Below are 19,905 nucleotides of genomic sequence, written 5' to 3' on the forward strand. Positions count from 1 at the left end.
AACATATCAACTAATCGGGTCAACGCTTACTGGCCAGATGCTTCGTTTGGCCGGTATGGTCATACCTTCAGCTGGCATTTTGAAGCATTCAAATCGTAATCCTTCAAACAAGGGCCACGCGCCAACTAAACTAGGGACAACAGATCATTTTGCTACATTAGGCACACTCATTAATATTAGCCTGCCGGGATGCAATTCTACATAAATATAGCTTCATACAGAAGAAATGAGGCTGATCCACTTGATAAGCTTACAAGCAAAAGGCAACTATTGAGAAAAATCACCTGCTTACCCAGAATAAGAAATTAAAAAGTTAAATATTTACAGCAATTACTTCGCATTTGATAACCTGAACTTGATCAGAAAAGAAAACAATACCACTTTGAGGGATAAATAGGGGCAGCACGGTAACACAAGTGGATAGCACTGTGGCTTCACAGCACCAGGGTCCCAGGTTCGATTCCCGGCTTGGGTCACTGTCTGCACGTTCTCCCCGTGTGTGCGTGGGTTTCCTCCGGGTGCTCCGGTTTCCTCCCACAGTCCAAAGACGTGCAGGTTAGGTGGATTGGCCATGATAAATTGCCCTTAGTGTCCAAAAAGGTTAGGAGGGGTTATTGGGTTACGGGGATAGGGTGGAAGTGAGGGCTTAAGTGGGTCGGTGCAGACTCGATGGGCCGAATGGCCTCCTTCTGCATTGTATGTTCTATGTTCTATTTATTACCTATCGCTCAAATTAGTTATTTCGATAAAACCAAAGGTTTCAATTATCTGAATTATTATTGCAACAAACATGATTACTGTGGAGCATGTTAATCTCTTTAAGGTATTTAATACATTTTTTTCTCTGTTAGATCAAGGTCATTGTTCCCCAGATATTGGCGTTTTTATCCATTACGGCACTGTGATATCTCCTTTATTCCAGGGAATCAGGACTAGGGTCGTTGGGATTTATTATCAATGATACTTGAAGGGCAGCATGGTGGCACAGTGGTTAGCACTGTTGCTTCACAGTGCCAGGGTCAATTCCTGGCTTGGGTCACTGTCTGTGCGGAGTCTACACATTCTCCCCACGTCCGCCTGGGTTTCCTCCGGGTGCTCCGGTTTCCTCCCACAAGTCCCAAAGACGTGCTTGTTAGGTGAATTGGACATTCTGAATTCTCCCTCTGTGTACCCGAACAGGCGCCGGAATGTGGCGACTAGGGGCTTTTCACAGTAACTTCATTGCAGTGTTAATGTAAGCCCACTTGTGGCAATAACGATTATTATCATATCATTGTACAGGACTACAGGCCAAGAGAAGAAGGGTAGGATTAAGTTGAACAACTCTTTTTTTGATTGGCACGAGCACATTGAGTCAAGTGGCCTTCTGCCCGGTTTTAAAAAGATGTTTCCCTGCTTCTTGGAAAGGAGGAGGAGTGTTTGCTGTTCCGATGTCTCAGCAAGCTGCTAAGTAAAATTATGCACATCAGATATGGGAATGAACTCATATTAACAGGGCCAGATGGAATCAATTTAAAGAAAATCATTTACAGGATGTGGACGTCGCTGGCTAGGCCAGCATTCATTACCCATCCCTAATTACTCTTGAGAAGGTGGTGGTGAGCTGCCTTCTTGAACCGCTGCAGTCGATGTGGTGTAAATACACCCACTGTGCAGTCGGGGAGGGAATTCTTGGATTTTGACCCAGCGACAGTGAAGGAACGGCGATATATTTCCTAGTCAGGGTGGGGAGTGATTTGCCGGGGTGGGGGAGGAGGGGGGGGGAAACTCCAGATGGTGGGGTTCCCAGGTATCTGCTGTCTTTGTCCTTTTAGATCAGGCATTTTCAAAATTGGGGCCGCGACCCACCCGGGTGTGGGGAGGGTCACGGAGCCGTCCGTCGCGGCGCTCCCGATCATGTAAATCTGCGCACAACAGCCGCAGCAGCCGACTTTTAACAATGCAGGCTGCGAGCGGCCTTCAAAATGACGGCCGTGACCAGATAAAAAAACGCGGCCGAGTTTGTGATATATTGCTGAGAATTTAGAGGCCCAGCTCATTTCTCGTTTTAAATCAGTTCTCAATACAACTGAATGAAAGTACAGACGTGTAAGATTGTGAAACCTTGCTAGTTTACGGTAGGTGTAGAACATAGAACATAGAGCAGTACAGCACAGAACAGGCCCTTCGGCCCTCGATGTTGTGCCGAGCAACGATCACCCTACTCAAACCCACGTATCCACCCTATACCCGTAACCCAACAACCCCCCCCCTTAACCGTACTTTTTTAAGGACACTACAGGCAATTTATCATGGCCAATCCACCTAACCCGCACATCTTTGGACTGTGGGAGGAAACCGGAGCGCCCGGAGGAAACCCACGCACACACGGGGAGGACGTGCAGACTCCGCACAGACAGTGATCCAGCCGGGAACCGAACCTGGGACAAACAGGTATGTTTGGCACAATGAATTTGTTGAAGATTTGCTGTGCTACCTGACTTTACCAACCCACACGACCGGCGAAGACATTTTTGAACTTTTGAATAGTTTTGTGCTTGGAAAGTGCGGGTTCGACTGGGTTAATTGCAGAGGAATCACAAGTGATGGAGCAGCCAACACGAATGGGAAAAAACAGCATTATCTGAAGAGAAAATATTTGCAGGGTTCTGTGGAAAGGTGGAGGGAGGTGTGGGTGTTGGTGGGGGGGGGGGGGGAGGGCAATGAGACAGTGGGTAGTGGGCGCCTGGAACTCGCTGCCAGAGGAGGTGGTGGAAGCAGGGACGATTGTGACGTTTCAGGGGCACCTTGGCAAATACATGATGTGGATTGGAATAGAGGGATACGGACCCCGGAAGATTTTAGTTTAGACGGGCAGCATGGTCGGCACAGGCTTGGAGGGCCGAAGGGCCTGTTTCTGTGCTGTACTTTCCTTTGTTATTTGAGACGAGGCGGGTTTGTCAAGCTTCAGTCCAAATAGATATTGTGGCATTGAATGATTTCACTTTAAGAATACAAAGTTGTAGGTAGCTAGCTTATTCGCACCTCCACTGGGATATCTTTCACTCTATATAAATAAGTGAGTCCGATCAGTTCCTATTACTTACAGCTGTGCTACAGTGAAACCATACTCTTGTGAATTGGGTCACATGAGCACAACTGTTCAACTGAATCGTTCTCCTCGTTCAACACACCCCAGTAAACCACCATTTGCTTCCAGTAGCGGACACAAATGTCATTGTGAACTTTGAAGTGAATGAGAGGGTCAGCAGCCCTGACCGGGAATGACCACCGGTAACCAGTAAACCCCGTACCAGCCTCCCCGAACAGGCGCCGGGATGTGGCGACTAGGGGCTTTTCACAGTCACTTCATTTGAAGCCGACTTGTGACAAAAAGCGATTTTCATTTCATTTCAACCCCAGCTGGTGCGGCCGTGCTCCAGGAATAAATCCCGACCAGAGAAGATTCAATTTTACTGCAGTAAAACAAAAAGCTGAAGGATGTGCCTCTCAATGACGAATCACTGCATTCGTGTCGAATTGATATGGATCATCAAAACTCCTGACCAACTTAATCAAAAGCTGTTTTCAAACGCATCAAACCCCAAGTGACTAGTCCTACGAGCTAAAAATAAAAGCCAAAAACGTTTGTCACTGATTCCTGCAGTGTCACGTGAAGGACAATGTGAAATTACAAATAATGTACAGCTTTGTTGGGGGGGGGGGGGGGGGGGGGGGTGTTGACAGGGAAAATCATAACTTGTGTCAAAGTTGAAATTCAGGCGAAGCATTCAAAGCAAATAAATGCGTGCAATTAAAATATAAATCCCCACTTTCAGAATGAGACACTGCGACTGTCGGATCACCGGAGCCGGGGAAGAAAGGGCATTTATCTTCCACAGAACTCCATCGTTCAACCTGAATTAATGGGAAAATGCTGAATACAACACCATCACGTGCCGCTGTGCCGGCTACAGGGCAGCATCATCTGCTGCCTGGATCTGGGCTGCCCAGTATATTTCCAGAAGGTATCCTCTGAGCTCGATGTAACAGGACCTGCATAATATCAGGGGCTGAGTACTGCAATTTGTCAATGTCATCTTGATCCAACATGAGTGATTTTTTTTTTTTTTGCAGAGCTATGCAGGAGTGCAGAGTCTTGCTGGGGCTTAGTTGCGTCACCCCACTGTTATCTTGCACCTTCGGCTGTACGTACACTGCACTCAATGTACTGCTGCATGCAGATTAATAGGGAATTGAAATTCATGAGAGGCAAAAAAAAGAAAACAGCAGCGGCTTGTTAAATTGACGCAGCAGGGGCAGAAAGGGCCATCTCTCGTTCTCCCGGGCTGTTAGGGACCCTCACGTTAAAAACCCTCTGCAGAAGCGTCAATAGATGAAAAACAGTATTACAGAAAACACTGCGTTGCAACACTAAACAAGGGCGACTGGGATCTTGCTGCAAGCAGGGATGTAACCAAGACATTGAGCAGGCAGAAAGCCAATGAAGGGTGTAAAATCTCAATTAAATGCCTAATGCCACAAGAGACAATTTCAGATCAAAGCCGAGCTTTAGGCTGGGAAAGGATACTTGCAGCACACGGATACAATTTGAAAGCCAGCTCTATAACTGTATCATGGGAAATGCACTTCGAAATTGGAAGACTGTATATTGCAAATAATGTGTTAACAAAATGTTTAATGTACAATTAAAAAAAAATGCCAAAAGCACCAAGGAACATTAAAAAAGTATTGTCTTACTTGCTTCTTCTGAATTAATCCTGACTGAATATTCATGTCTCAATATGGAATGCGGAATTCGATTCTGTCATTTCACAGATTTAAAAATAGGCTCATGGAAACAATGGAATGTCCAATGTTGTAACCGAGCTAATTCCATTTGGTGTAACACCGTTTCAAATTATACTGTACTATTTTTCACAACCAAATAAATATTGCACTGTTTACCAGACATGTCATGATACACAAACAGATAATTCTGCTCACCAAGAAGAATATTGACAACAGCTTGATTACCACAATGTTGCAAATGTTTGACTTTTGAATATCAGAAGGGAATTATTTTTGATTTTGCTTATTTGTTTGTGGGTATGGTTGGCAAGGTCATTTGTTGCCCATCCCTAACTACTCCTGAAAGGGTAATGATGAGCTGTCTACCTTCAGCCCTTGCTGCAGACACATGTGGTGTAGGTACACCCACAGTGCTGTCAGGGAGGAAGCTCCACATTTTTGACCCAGAGACAGTGGAGGAATGGCGATATCGTTCCAAGTCAGGACGGTGTGTGAATGCCTGACTAATTCAGTTTACTTTGAAGGCGTCGCTTTTAACTGCAAAACCCGCTCCAATTTGTTAAATCGAAAACGGTCAGTGCTTCTGTTAATTCGCATTTCTGGCTTGTAACAAATGTGTTTCAATTAAAACTGCAGCTTTCTGCACGTAACTTTCGAACACGTCACCAACAAGCATTAACTCCACTAATGTGAAGAACTGTCATCTTGTACACCCCCAGATATTTTGCTGTCATTAAAAGGTTTGTTCCTTCGTGCCAAATAATGAAACAAAATTTGCAGCTTTGTTTTTTTAAAACATGTCGGAAACTACTGTAATTGTTTGGAAGTCAGAACTTGAGTATTGCCGAAAGAAGATACTTTTGGCAAAGCTTTTCCTCTTTTTTTGTGGGCGTCGCAGGCTGTGCCAGCATTTATTGCCCATCCCTAATTGCCCTTGAGGAGCTGTTAAGAGTCGCCCACATTGCTGTGGGTCTGGAGTCACATGTAGGCCAGACCAGGTAAGGACGGCAGATTTCCTTCACTAAAGGACATTAGGGTTTTTATGACAATCGGCAATAGTTTCATGGTCATTATTAGATTTTAATGTCAGATTTCTTTTTTAATTGATTCAAATTTCACCATCTGCTGTGACAGGATTTGAACATGGTCCCAGAGCATTACCCTACAGTTTTAGTTTATGAGTCCAGTGACAATACCACTATGCCACCACCTCCTTGCACCCATTAGGACGCTTCGATGAATACAATGGACGAGAAATCACCAAATATATAGTGTATGAAAAGACAGTGCTGATTGGTTGACAAGTGGACTCTGATTGGTAGAGACATCGCCATGGGGAATGCACCAGGTGATGGTAACTAACAGTTAACTGCCAAGCATTGTTTGAAATTTAAACCAGGCAGCCTGACCCTGATTGGTCACGGTATTGCCCATGGGCGATGAACTAGCTAACGCGTGACAAAAAAAAAAATCTTTTCTTTTTCAGCAATACATACTAAACTTTGTGTCATCTGGCACTTTCCCAACTGGAATTCTCTGCCAGCTGGAATTTCAGATGTTTCCGTCATACAAATCATCACATTACCAACTGCAAGCAATGAAAATGTTATCTGGATGCTGTATCCATGTGCTGTATTAATTTATACCTTATGTTTTAATGCACTGTTCAAGATTAGAAGGAAAAAGAATACCGTTCTTTACTTTCTGAGTACTTGCATATTAGTTCACACCACAGATGTTGGGTTGTATTATATTGAAAAATCAAACCCGCCATTAACTGGCAGTTTTGATTAACCAACACCACACATTCCCCACGCATTCTGGATAATAAGGATTTTTCTGTATTAAATACTTTCCTACCTTCATCAACCACAGAAGTTGAGGGTGTTACTTGTTCTAATATATGAATTTGAATACATGAGGGGGCAGAATAAGCTGATCAGCTCCATGCTAACCAGTCCCACAGCCATAAAGTGGCAAGGGTCTCATTAACGAGGGCCGAGAGAGACCTCTACCCCTCAGTGAAAGTGCAATTGGCCAGGAGCTCCATCAGTCCCGGCAGCGCCAGCAAGGCATCAGTGGCCACTGCCGGCACTGCAGCTGAAGACAGGAGCCCAAGGCTGAGGGTCTTTGAGCAGGGAAGCGGAGGACGAGGGTCTCTGGAACAGGTACGTCCGGGACCTTGGTTCAGGAGAGTTTGGGAGTATTAGGGAAAAGGGTGAGGTTGTGGAGGGTAAAGGGAGTAGGTTGTTTTTACTGGGAGGAAGGAGGTCGAGGGGGCGACCTGATAGAGGTTTACAAAACTGTGAGTGGCATGGACAGAGTGGATAGTCAGACGCTTTTTCCCAGGGTAGAGGGGTCAATTACTAGGGGATATAGGTTTAAGGTGCGAGGGGGAAAGTTTAGAAGAGATGTGCGAGGCATGTTTTTACACAGCGGATGCCTGGAACGTGCTGCTGTGGAAGAAGGAACAATAGCAACGTTTAAGAGACATCATGGCGAATAAATGAATCAGATGGTAATAGAGGACTACAGATCCCAGAGGTGTAGCAGGTTTTAGGTTAGACAGGCATCACGATCGGTACAGGCTTGGAGGGCCGAAGGGCCTGTTCCTGCACTGTTCTTTGTTCTATGGATTAAAAAGAGCGAGCAATCGGCAAAGGGCAGCCCCTGAACAGAGTTTCTGCCCCCTTCCATCCTGCCCTTTAATCAAGTAGGAGTACATGGTTATTATTGTAGGTGTAGATGGGTATTAATGTATACAACTGCTGTGCTCAGCAGCAGATGCTGTGTAACTAAGTTAAAGTATACAAGTTAACTAAGTTAAAGTGAAAAACAACACAAATTCAGTTACTGAGTAACCGACATCACCAAAAACACAGTAAGTTGTACGTGATTAAGACATGAACCCAATCAGCGGGGGTAACATCCCACTGTGGCACTTTACAATCAATCCATATAAGGAACTGAGACTCACATAGATTAATCATAGAATTTTACAGTGCAGAAGGAGGCCATTCAGCCCATTGGGTCTACACCGGCCCTTGGAAAGAGAACCCTACTTAAGCCCATACCTTCATCCAATCCCTGTAATCCAGTAACCCTACCTGACCTTTGGACGCTCGGGGGCAATTCAGCATGGCCCAATCTACCTAACCTGCACATCTTTGGACTGTGGGAAGAAACCGGAGCACCTGGAGGAAACCCACACAGACACGGGAAGTACGTACAGGCTCCGCACAGACAGTGACCCAAGCCGGGAATCGAACCTAGGTCTCTGGCGCTGTGAAGCAACTGTGCTAACCACTGTGCCACCGTGCCACCCTCTCACAGCCCTGTCTCTGTTGTAGACATCGAAGAGAAAGAAGTGATACCAGCATGTAACATTGAAGACTGAATAAAGTTTTGTACGACAAATCACAACTCCGGCTCAAGTCTCGTGAGTATAACAATCATTTGAGGTTAAAATTGGGGCTTCCTGCTCGCTCCCGATGCCCACACCAAATGCATTATGGCGTGGGCAAGGTTTTATTATGGCCAATAGGCTTGGTGATAAGTCTAATTGACTCTTAGTTGGTCATTTTAATATGATGGGCAGGCTGCTGTTTTTGGTGTTCTCCTACCCCCGTCCTGTTATTGAGGGGCGGGCAGGAAGTTGGGGGGTGGGTGGCTAGCCAATTTTACATGTCCCTCCCGCGGGAAACGTGTACTATTCAACCCAGGACTTCTGGCATGATTGCTGCCATTCACCTCGTCTCAGTAAACGCGCTGACCCATCTGGTACAAAACACTGCAGGTCCCTGCCAGAGAAAGGGCCATCTTGTACTTGTCACACACTGAAGACTGGGCTTAGCACAAATAATATTTCCCCTTGACATAAACGATCGAGTTTGGCAAATGCCTCAACTGCAAAGACTTTCCAAAAAATGAATCCCCAAATGGGCCACTCGTCAGCTGGCCAAATGAGACTGACGATGGAACAAAAAGAATGGGAGATTGACGCAGACAAGTACTTGATAAACGTCTGCATGGGAGAGGGGGAGTGGGACAGACATAGTTGTGACCAACAGTCGAGGTCAATTGATAACTTTAATGTCATCTTATTGAACAAAGCCACAAAATGGGGGTGGATTTAATGGGTGCCCTGATATATTTTCACAATATAGACACCTGCAATTATGTAAGATAACAGATTTGTACAACTTTTACACCAAAGAGCAAGTACAATTTGACTCGTAAAGATGAAACACAATATAATTTAATATATTGTGTATATCGATAAATAGAAGCATCAATGACAAAGAACAAAGAAAAGTACAGCACAGGAACAGGCCCTTCGGCCCTCCAAGCCTGTGCCGACCATGCTGCCCGTCTAAACTAAAATCTTCTGCACATCCATGGTCCGTATCCCTCTATTCCCATCCTATTCATGTATTTGTCAAGATGCCCCTTAAATGTCACTATCGTCCCTGCTTCCACCACCTCCTCCGGCAGCGAGTTCCAGGCACCAACTACCCTCTGTGTAAAAAACTTGCCTCGTACATCTCCTCTAAACATTGCCCCTCGCACCTTAAACCTATGCCCCCTAGTAATTGATCCCTCTACCCTCGGAAAAAGCCTCTGACTATCCACTCTGTCTATGCCCCTCATAATTCTGTAGACCTCCATCAGGTCGCCCCTCAACCTCCGTCGTTTTAGTGAGAACAAACCAAGCTTATTCAACCTGGGGCTGGTTCAGCACACAGGGCTAAATCGCTGGCTTTGAAAGCAGACCAAGGCAGGCCAGCAGCACGGTTCAATTCCCGTACCAGCCTCCCCGAACAGGCGCCGGAATGTGGCGACTAGGGGCTTTTCACAGTAACTTCATTGAAGCCTACTCGTGACAATAAGCGATTCTCATTTCATTCATTTTCATTTCATTTCACCTCTCCTCATAGCTGACACCCTCCATGCCAGGCAACATCCTGGTAAATCTCTTCTGCACCCTCTCTAAAGCCTCCACATGCTCTGGTAGTGCGGCGACCAGAATTGAACACTATACTCCAAGTGTGGCCTAACTAAGGTTCTACACAGCTGCAACATGGCTTGCCAATTTGTACACTCAGTGCCCCGGACAATGAAGGCAAGCATGCCGTATGCCTTCTTGACTATCTTCTCCACCTGTGTTTCCCCTTTCAGTGACCTGTGGACCTGTACATCTAGATCTCTCTGACTGTCAATACTCTTGAGGGTTCTTCCATTCACTGTATATTTCCTACCTGAATTAGACCTTCCAAAATGCATTACCTCACATTTCTCTGGATTAAACTCCATCTGCCATCTCCCGCCCAAGTCTCCAAATGATCTAAATCCTGCTGTATCCTCTGACAGTCCTCATCGCTATCCACAAATCCACCAACCTTTGTGTCGTCTGCAAACTTACTAATCAGACCAGTTCCATTTTCCTCCAAATCATTTATATATGCTACGGACAGCAAGGTCCCAGCACTGATCCCTGCGGAAGACACTTGTCACAGCCCTCCAATCAGAAAAGCACCTTTCCATTGCTACTCTCTGCCTTCTATGACCTAGCCAGTTCTGTATCCATCTTGCCAGCTCACCCCTGATCCCATGTGACTTCATCTTTTGTACAAGTCTGCCATGAGGGACCTTGTCAAAGGCCTTAATGAAGTCCATATAGACAACATCCACTGCCCTACCTGCATCAATCAGCTTTGTGACCTCCTCGAAAAGCTCTATCAAGTTAGTGAGACATGACCTCCCCTTCACAAACCCGTGCTGCCTCTCGCTAATACATCCATTTGCTTCCAAATGGGAGTAGATCCTGTCTCAAAGAATTCTCTCCAGTAATTTCCCTACCACTGATGTAAGGCTCACTGGCCTGTAGTTCCCTGGATTATCTTTGCTCCCCTTCTTAAACAAAGCAACAACATTGGCTATTCTCCAGTCCTCCGGGACATCACCTGAAGACAGTGAGGATCCAAAGATTTCTGTCAAGGCCTCAGCAATTTCCTCTCTAGCCTCCTTCAGTATTCTGGGGTAGATCCCATCAGGCCCTGGGGACTTATCTACCTTTATATTTTTCAAGACGCCCAACACCTGGTCTTTTTGGATCTCAATGTAACCCAGGCTATCTACCCTTCTCCAGACTCAACATCCACCAATTCCTTTTCTTTGGTGAATACTGATGCAAAGTATTCATTTAGTACCTCGCCCATTTCCTCTGGTTCCAGACATAGATTCCCTCGTCTGTCCTTCAGTGGGCCAACCCTTTCCCTGGCTACCCTCTTGCTTTTTATGTACGTGTAAAAAGCCTTGGGATTTTCCTTAACCCTATTTGCCAATTACTTTCCGAGATCCCTTTTCGCCCTCCTGACTCCTTGCTTAAGTTCCTTCCTACTTTCCTTATATTCCACACAGGCTTCGTCTATTCCCAGCCTTCTAGCCCTAACAAATGCCTCCTTTTTCTTTTTGACGAGGTCTCTCGTTACAATATCTCTCGTTATCCAAGGTTCCCGAAATTTGCCGTATTTATCCTTCTTCCGCACAGGAACATGCCGGTCCCGAATTCCTTTCAACTGACATTTGAAAGCCTCCCACATGTCAGATGTTGATTTACCCTCAAACATCCGCCCCAATCTAAGTTCTTCAGCTCCTGCCTAATATTGTTATTATTTGCCTTCCCCCAATTTAGCACATTCACCCTAGGACCATTCTTATCTTTGTCCACCAGCACTTTAAAACTTACTGAATTGTGGTCACTGTTCCCGAAATGCTCCCCTACTGAAACTTCTACCACCTGGCCGGGCTCATTCCCCAATACTAGGTGCAGTACAGCCCCTTCCCTAGTTGGACTGTCTACATATTGTTTGAAGAAGCTCTCCTGGATGTTCCTTACAAACTCTGCCCCGTCCAAGCCCCCAGCACTAAGTGAGTCCCAGTCAATATTGGGTAAGTTAAAGTCTCCCATCACAACAACCCTGTTGCTTTTACTCCTTGCCAAAATCTGTCTACCTATCTGCTCCTCCATCTCCCGCTGTTGCACAAATGGTGGCACAAAAAGAAGCTAAGCATTCTTCATTATATATAGAACAATATTGGAGTTTGCTCATTTCCAATAACTAGTGTTTAGCCTGCTTTTAACCTTGATTTTAACAGAAGGAACTTGTTGAACTTTAGTCTCACAGTTTTCTTTTAATGGCACTTGGTGCGGTTGAAAAAGACAGTGCCCTTCACCTTAGAGTATTAACCAGAGGAAATGTGGTCTGTTAGCATCTGTCCATTCAATTCATTTGATGCGACACAAACACTTTCCAAGGTAGAGCCCGAAGCGGAAGGCAGCTGATTAAATCTTTCCACTGGCTGGAGCGCAGGATAATCTTTGAATACAGATTGGATGGTCACGGCTCCTAATTTTGTTTGCTAATATTCTTGTTTCTGCCATTGTCGACCGTGTGTACGATCCTACCCCTTAAATTCGCAAAAGCTGAAGTTGTTTCGAAGAAATTTGCAACAATTAATAGAGGAAACAAGAAAACAGGATAAGCCATTGTTGGGTTCTGAAAGTATCTGACAAGGCCGCCAGATGGAATGAGCGATCCCCACAGGCTTTACGAATGCCACGTCTCTGGACACGGGTACATGTTGGACCAACCAAGTTACCTTTATTCACTTTGATGGGCTGCTCCAGGAGAAACACAGTTTGTTTCCAGTGCGTTTGGGGGCTTCGCGGACCAGTGGAGAACATGACCTAAGGAGGAGATTTCAAATGTTTCTGATTAGAAACAATCCAGACAGGCCCCGCAACACCCTTTCACATGAAATATCGCTTCTTGCCAAATCACATCGCTGCCTTAAAGTGCAGCGTTCTTTGTGGTGTTGTTGGTGTTGGTTGGCGTAGTGTTCACAAGGGCCACAATTAGCTTTTGTATCAAACAAAATGAAAGATTTATTCACAGTGCTTAATTGAATTTGACTCTTACTTCTATATAATAAACAATGGACAATACATATACAATTTAAACTCTACCAAAAATACAATAACTATGATCTACTCTCACTCGCACTAGCTTTCCTACAATCTGTCTTCTAGCCTTCTCCTCAACTCTCTCCCCGAAGACTTAGCTTCGACACTTTATATAGCTCTGCATCTAGCTCCCTCTGTGATTGATTTGGGCATAACATTAATCCTAACAGTTCTGCATATTTCTCATAATATCACGGTAACCAGCTCATTTAGGAGCGTCTTTGCATAAATATGAGCAGAGTTGCTGTGTCGTTCCAGTGCTGCCTATTTGCGATGTTGCCATTTGACGCTCAGCAAAGATCTAATCTCGACAACTCTAACGCCTCTGCATCACAGGACACAGGAGGAAGTGGAGGGAAACAGAAGAGGGTTTGTGTCTCAGTTCCCGGCTTTACACTTTAGAAATTGGAAAAGGAAAGGGTAGCATTTCTATGTCAGTAATCACAGTTCCGTTGGATTTATAATGTAGTCATGGAAAAGGATAAAGGCTAATCAGAAGTAAAGGTTTTAAACTGGGGAGCGGTCCTTTCACTAAGCAGGGACATGATTCAGCTAAAGCAGAGTGCTAACAGCTACTTGAAGGTTAAGTCAGTCGCAGGGCGTTCAGAGCAAATATGCTTCTAAATGTAACAAATCTAGACACTGCTCCCATTTTGATCTCAGTTGTCAAAGAGCATGTAACAGAATAAGTCAATAATGGGAACCTTCTGTCAGATACCTTATGTCAGGGGCAGCACAGTGACACAGTGGTTAGCACTTCTGCATCACAGCACCATGGATCCAGATTTCAGAGGGTCCTAAACTGAACATCCATGAGCATGTTGTTGCTGAGTAAGTACTGCTTGATAGCACTGTTGAAGACCTCTTCCATCACTTTACTGATGATCGAGAGTAGACTAATGGGGCAGTCAGTGGCTGGGTTGGATTTGGCCTAGTTCTTGTGTACGGCACATACATGGGAAATTTTCCACATTGCTGGGTAGATACCAGTGTTGTAGCTGTACTGGAACAGCTTGGCTAGGGATGCGGCAAGTTGTGGAGCACAAGACGTCAGTATTATTGCCCATTGAAGTAGTCTACATGGATTAGAGCAAAGCTTCTGATAAGGCAGAATGTTCAGAAAAAAGAAAGCTCATCGGATCCATGGGAAAGTTGCAGGTGATTTTCACAGTAACTTTATTGCAGTGTAAATGTAAGCCTACTTGTGACACTAATAAAGATTATTATTCCCAGTGGCAGGAAGACAATGGTAACGGCTAAAGGATGTTTTAGTGACTCAGAGGCTGTTTCTATGGGGTTTTACAGGGTTTTGTGCTGAATTGTGGGTTTTTTGTGGTATGGATCAATGACTTAGACACAGAATCATAGAATTTACAGTGCAGAAGGAGGCCATTTGGCCCATCGAGTCTGCACCGGCCCTTGGAAAGAGTACCCAACTTGGGCCTATGCCTTCACACTTAATCTTGTAATTCAGTAACCTCACCCAACCTTTTTGGACACTAAGGGCAATTTAGCATGGCCAATCCACCTAACCTGCACATCTTTGGACATGTGGGAGGAAACCGGAGCACCCGGAGGAAACCCACGCGGACACGGGGAGAACGTGCAGACTCCGCACAGACAGGGACCCAAGCCGGGAATCGAACCCGGGACCCTGAAGCTGTGAAGCAACTGTGCTAACCACTGTGCCACCTTGCTGCCTAAGTGCAGTGGGCATGATTAAGAGGTTTGCAGATGTTACAAAAATTGGCCGGATGGTTGAACCGTGAGTAAGGAAGCTGTAGACTGCAGGAATATATCAATGGGGTGGTCAGGTGGGCAGTTGAGTGGCAATTGGAATCCAATCTATAAACTGAAGAGACCATGGGGCTGGATTCTCCGTTGGCGGGATTCTCCGTCGCGCCCGCAGTTTCCACGGCAGCGTGGGGCTTCCCTCAATGGGAAATCCCATTGGCAGGTGGGAGGAATGAGAATCCCGCCTTGGCGAGGGCGCACCGCCCAGGTTAACACGGCTGGCCAACCGGAGAATCCCGCCCCATGTATTTAGGGAAGCCAGACAAAGTGAGGGAATAGGCAATATATGATTCTCAGATGTGTAGGTGCACTGGGACACCTTGGGATGTATGTCTACATAACGTGGCAGGACAGGGCAATAAGGTGGTTAGGAAAGGATATGGCATAATTTACTTCATTGGCTGAGGTAGGTATGGCCTTCGTTCTTGAACTAGACAAAGGGTATGGCTGCACCAGAGAGCGTTCAGAGCTGATCAGCACAGTAAAAGTGGGCTGAATGGCCTCCTTCTGAACAGTAAGATTCCATGAATCAGTTCTTGCCATTTAACTTGACAAAATCAGTCAATTGTAAATGCGCTTCGCAGAGACGAGAGTACTCACCTGATTGCTGCAATTCCTCTCAAATAAAATATCGAAGTGGCCGGAAATTGCCTTTTAAAAAAACACACAAGACTAAATCAAAAATCAGAAATGTGTTCAACTCTCTGAATAATGTGACAGCAGATGCAATACACTGGTGGTTAGTCAATGCCGGCATTCACTCCGAGACTTGCTCCTCGTTACATTTTTAAAATTATTTGTTTCCCAGAGCCACAATAAATATTTATCACAAATGTAGTACTGCATCATCTTAAACCATTTGTGTGACATTTTCTTCTCCCAGCGGACTATTAAAATGGTAACTGTGCAGCGAGCTGCAGAATTGCATCTTCATAGGGAAACCTTCAGCCGCTGCAGTAACAACTTGCATTGGTATAGCGCCTTTAACGGCAAAAAACATCCCAAGGTGCTTTACTGTCGTGCTTACCAGACAAACTTGACATTGAGCCAGGCGAGGGGGGCAAAGAACAAACAAAGAACAAAGGGACATTGAGGTATGTCAGCAATAACTTGATCAAGGAGGTCCGTCGAAAGGAGCATTGTAAAGGAGGGGGGAGGTGGGGAAGGTTTAGGCATTTGCGGCCAGAATTGGAGGAAGGGATCTTGTGCGCGATTCTCTGACCACGTTGTGCCCGGCGTCGATCCCGTTATTCCGGTAAATTGCAGGAGAGTCCCTAATCGGGGTTCGTGCAGGGCGCTGAACCGATCACGATGCTCCCAGCCCACAGCATCTGGCATGATCTGGATTACGCCCTCGCTGGGCGTGAACCAGACTCACATATCTGGCGCAGCGTGAGCCCGGCGCGAATCTGTACTAGTTTCCAAAAACGCGGACCAGACGCGATGACTACGCTGGGAGTTCGGAGGCCATTGCAACATTGTGTGGTCAGGAACAGGGTAGAGCATGTCCCTGGCACCCAGGCAGCACCAATGTGGCACCTGAGCAGTGCCAATATGGCACCCTGGCAGTGTGCCAGGTTGGCAGTGCAAGGGTACCAGGTTGGCACTACCCAAGTGCCATAGTCAGTGCCAAGGTGCCAAGGAGCACTGCCAAGGTGTGGGGCCTGAGGGGGGGGGGGGCATGGCCATGAAAAGGAAGGGTGAAGGAGATGCATAAAGGGGGGCATAAAAGGGGGAGTGTGAAGAGGGGATATGAAGGGTGGGGTGTGAAGCGGGTGCATGGGGGAGGGGTGACTGAAAGACGGGCTGCTCTTAAAGCCGAAGTGGCCAAAAGTGGGGGTGGGGAGGGCCCTCAGTAACTCCAACGTGGGGCGTGCTCACTGGGAGGCGGGGGCCAGTATATGTTTGGGGGTGGGGCCAGGTCACCCTCACGCCTGGGCGGTGTGGGGGGTGGTGTGCTGGTGACAAGGAAAGTTAGTGATGGGAGGGAGGTTGCCACTCTGGGGTCAAGGTTTGGGGGTGTTGCCCATGTTTGTGGGGGGTTGTGATGTCCGTGGGTGGGGAGTGTGGGGGACCTTCAACTTAGCTTTGAGATCTGAGCAACGTTTAAAAAGGGCGCCCCGATCTCGGAGGACCAGTCTTGCCGGCGTCTTTAGTTCCCAATTACAGAAAATATTCCAAATGTCGGATTTTTCAGTGAGAATCTCCCGAAGCTCCAGAAAATGACTAAGTGTGGGTGAATTGCGTCTGAATCGTACCCCTACACCTGGCACAATCACCCTGTGATTCCTGTTTAAAATGACACTTTGAGCGAGATCCTACAGCCTCGCTGCACAGCGGAGTAATGTGGCCACTGAAAGCTGGAAGACCCCGCTCCCGGGATCCACCCGGCTCGTAACCCGGCAGTAAGCCTTACTTTAATGTGCAGATTCACCCCCTTTGCCTCAGAGATCGCGGGGACCAGATGGAAAGGCACTCGTGGGGGTCTCCAAGAGGATCAAAGGCCCCCAGCTGCTTACCCTTTGGGCAGGGGGTGGTACCCTGGCATTGCCAGCCTGGCACCCTGGCAGTACCACCTGGATGCCATCCTGGCAATGACAAGGTACCCATGTGGAACTGCCAGCTGGCATGGGCACTGCCCGTGTGCCAGGTTGGCACTGCCAAAATGCCACGCTGCCATATTTTGCACGTGCGCGGTCGGGCCGGGATTGCGCGGCGTGGTATGGGGGGCTGAGGACCCTCCCATATTGCCTTTGGGCTGGGTCGGGGATTTTTTGGGGGACCTCGGAGATCAGCCTATGTCTCGACAATGGGGAGTTCAGGCGAGCAGAGCTCCCCGTTGTAAATCCGGGGGCTTTGAGCAGCCTTGACCACATGTTCCCTGTTCAGTCCCCTTATTCAACGTGAGTCGCGTTGAATAGCCACGTGTTTCTGGGCACTGCGAGAGCCGGGAAACACGCGGCTAAATGCGCGCTCGGGGACTTTGTTCCCTTTTGAGAAGTTCCCGCCCGTTGTCATTATTTGGGAGAATTCCACGGCTTGGAAGTTTACAGCCCTATCTTTGACCAGCAGACTACAAACCAGTTAACCGAGATTTAATTTAAGCCAGATCACAGATCCGTGGATAAGTGCTTTCCTGTCAAGACATCAGTGACACAGCTTTAGTTTGAATGACAGTCTGACCATAATTTCATTTTGAAAACAGAATGCTGGATTTGTACAGCACCTTTGAAACACGCAGGATGCTCCAAACTGGTTCACGGCCTATTTTTGAAGCGGGACGATGCAAGAAATAAAGCAGTCCAATAGTGTTAGGCACAGCCCTGTGAATGGCAATGAGATAACGATCTGCTGATCTATTTTACTGATAGGTTGAGGGGTTAAAGGTGGCCAGGGCACCCAGGAGAAATCTCCTGTACTTCTCCGAATAGCACAAAGGAATCTCTTACACGCATGGGTCAGTGTCTGGGTTCAACACCCCAACTTAAGTGTGGCACCTCTGACAGTGGCCAAGGCCTTGAACCTGGAATGCCAGCCTAGATTATGGGCTGGAGTCTCTGGAGCGGAACTCAAACTTACAAAACATTGTAGAACGCAACAAAGATCATGTTAAGAGCCTGGTCTCAGAGCCAGCAGGCTACCTGTAGCAGGAAAGGCAGCCCACCATTTTGAAGGTATAAACACAATGTCAACACCAAATCTCAGGCTTTCCATTTTTTTTCCAAGCAAACATTAAAATGATGACATAACCTGAGCTGGGATCAGAGTGACTATGAGCGAACCCCACAAAACCGTCCGGAAACATCTTGGTCAGTGATGTCAAAAAAAGATTCAACTCAATTATCAATGAACACATGTGAAAATACGAATTAGGACCATTCAGCCCCTCGAGCCAGCTCCACCATTCAGTAAGATCATCGCTGATCTGATTTTAACCTCAACTCCACATTCCTGCCTACCCGCCGATAACCCTTCACCCCCTTGCTTATCAAGAATCAGTCTCCCTCTGCCTTAAAACCTTTCGGAGATTCTGCTTCCATTGCCATTTGAGGAAGAGAGTTCCAAAATCTCTCAAGGTTCAGAGAGAAAAAAATTCTTCTCATCTCTGTCTTAAAGGGGCCTCGTCTTATTTTTAAACAGTGGTCCCCAAGTTCGAGGTTCTCCTACTGGAGGGAAGACCCTTTCCTCATTCCTCCTGTCAAGGCATCTCAGGATCTTATATGTTTCAATCTAGTCACCTCTTACTCCTCCACACTCCAACAAATACAAGCTTAGCTTCTCCAGTCTTCTCTCATAAAACTAACCTCCCATTCCATGTATGAGTCCAGCAAACTTTCTCTGAATTGTTTCCAATGCTTCTGCTTAAATAAGGAGACCGATACTGTACACAGTATTCCTGATGTGGCCTGACCAGTGTCCTGTTTCACTCATGCATAATCTCTCTATTTTTGTAATCCATTCCCCTCACAATAAATGGCAACATTGGAATCATAGAGGTCTCAGAAAAGGCCCTTCGGCCCATTGAGTCTGCGCCGATCAAAAACAAACAACCACCTAACTATTCTAATTGCATTTTCCAGCACACAGCCCATTGCCTTGTGTGCCTAATATTCGATTCGCTTTCCTAATTACTTGCTGCGCCTGCTTACTCACCTTTTGCAACCCACGCACTCGGACATTTCGGAGCTCTGCAATCTCTCCCCACTTAGATAAGAAGTTTCTTTTTCATTTTCCCTGCCAAAATGGACAATTTCGCATTTTCCCACATTATTCCCCATTTGCCCGATCTTTGCTCACTCATCTAACCTATCCATCTCCTTTTGTAGCCTCATGTCCTCTTCACAACTTGCTTTCCTACCTATCTTTCTGTTATTCGCAAATTTTGCAACCATACCATTGGTCGCTACATCCAAAAACACAAAATTAATAAATGAAGAAAACAGACATTTGTTGGTGTGGACGACACTAGCAAACTACTGCTTCTGATGAAGTAGAGAGAGGCTGTATAATTGTCACACCCACACACACACACATAGGATGACTGCAAGTATTGGGATGGCTGTAAATCATTCCCTTTTTCTCCCCACATTTCCTCTCTGAAGTGGCGTTTCATACAGGGGCACTGTTCCACAGCTGCTTACAGCCCTCTGGTGCCCACCCCAAGTGTTTCTCCAGGTTGGTTGAGACAGCAAAGTCCAAACTTTAGCTTGGACTGACAACTGCACATGAAATGAAAATGAAATGAAAATGAAATGAAAAATGAAAATCGCTTATTGTCACGAGTAGGCTTCAAT

At 46.3% G+C, this 19,905-nt stretch overlaps 1 protein-coding gene across 4 annotated transcripts in view; it reads right to left on the reverse strand.

Annotated features, from left to right (window-relative positions):
- Positions 1-19,905, reverse strand: part of prmt3 (protein arginine methyltransferase 3) — a 273,568-nt gene that overhangs the window by 20,492 nt on the left and 233,171 nt on the right. For 3 of the 4 annotated variants that reach the window (XM_038808357.1, XM_038808355.1, XM_038808356.1), the window contains exons 14-15: positions 15,212-15,262; positions 12,454-12,541 (exon numbers count right to left, since the gene is read on the reverse strand). The exons of the other annotated variant lie outside the window; for it this stretch is intronic. In XM_038808357.1, coding sequence (XP_038664285.1) covers positions 12,454-12,541; positions 15,212-15,262 — 139 coding nt within the window. The remainder of the gene's footprint in view (positions 1-12,453; positions 12,542-15,211; positions 15,263-19,905) is intronic. 4 annotated transcript variants of the gene reach the window in all.

The sequence above is a fragment of the Scyliorhinus canicula genome, chromosome 9, assembly GCF_902713615.1.
Source record: "Scyliorhinus canicula chromosome 9, sScyCan1.1, whole genome shotgun sequence".
Taxonomy (NCBI): Eukaryota; Metazoa; Chordata; class Chondrichthyes; order Carcharhiniformes; family Scyliorhinidae; genus Scyliorhinus; species Scyliorhinus canicula.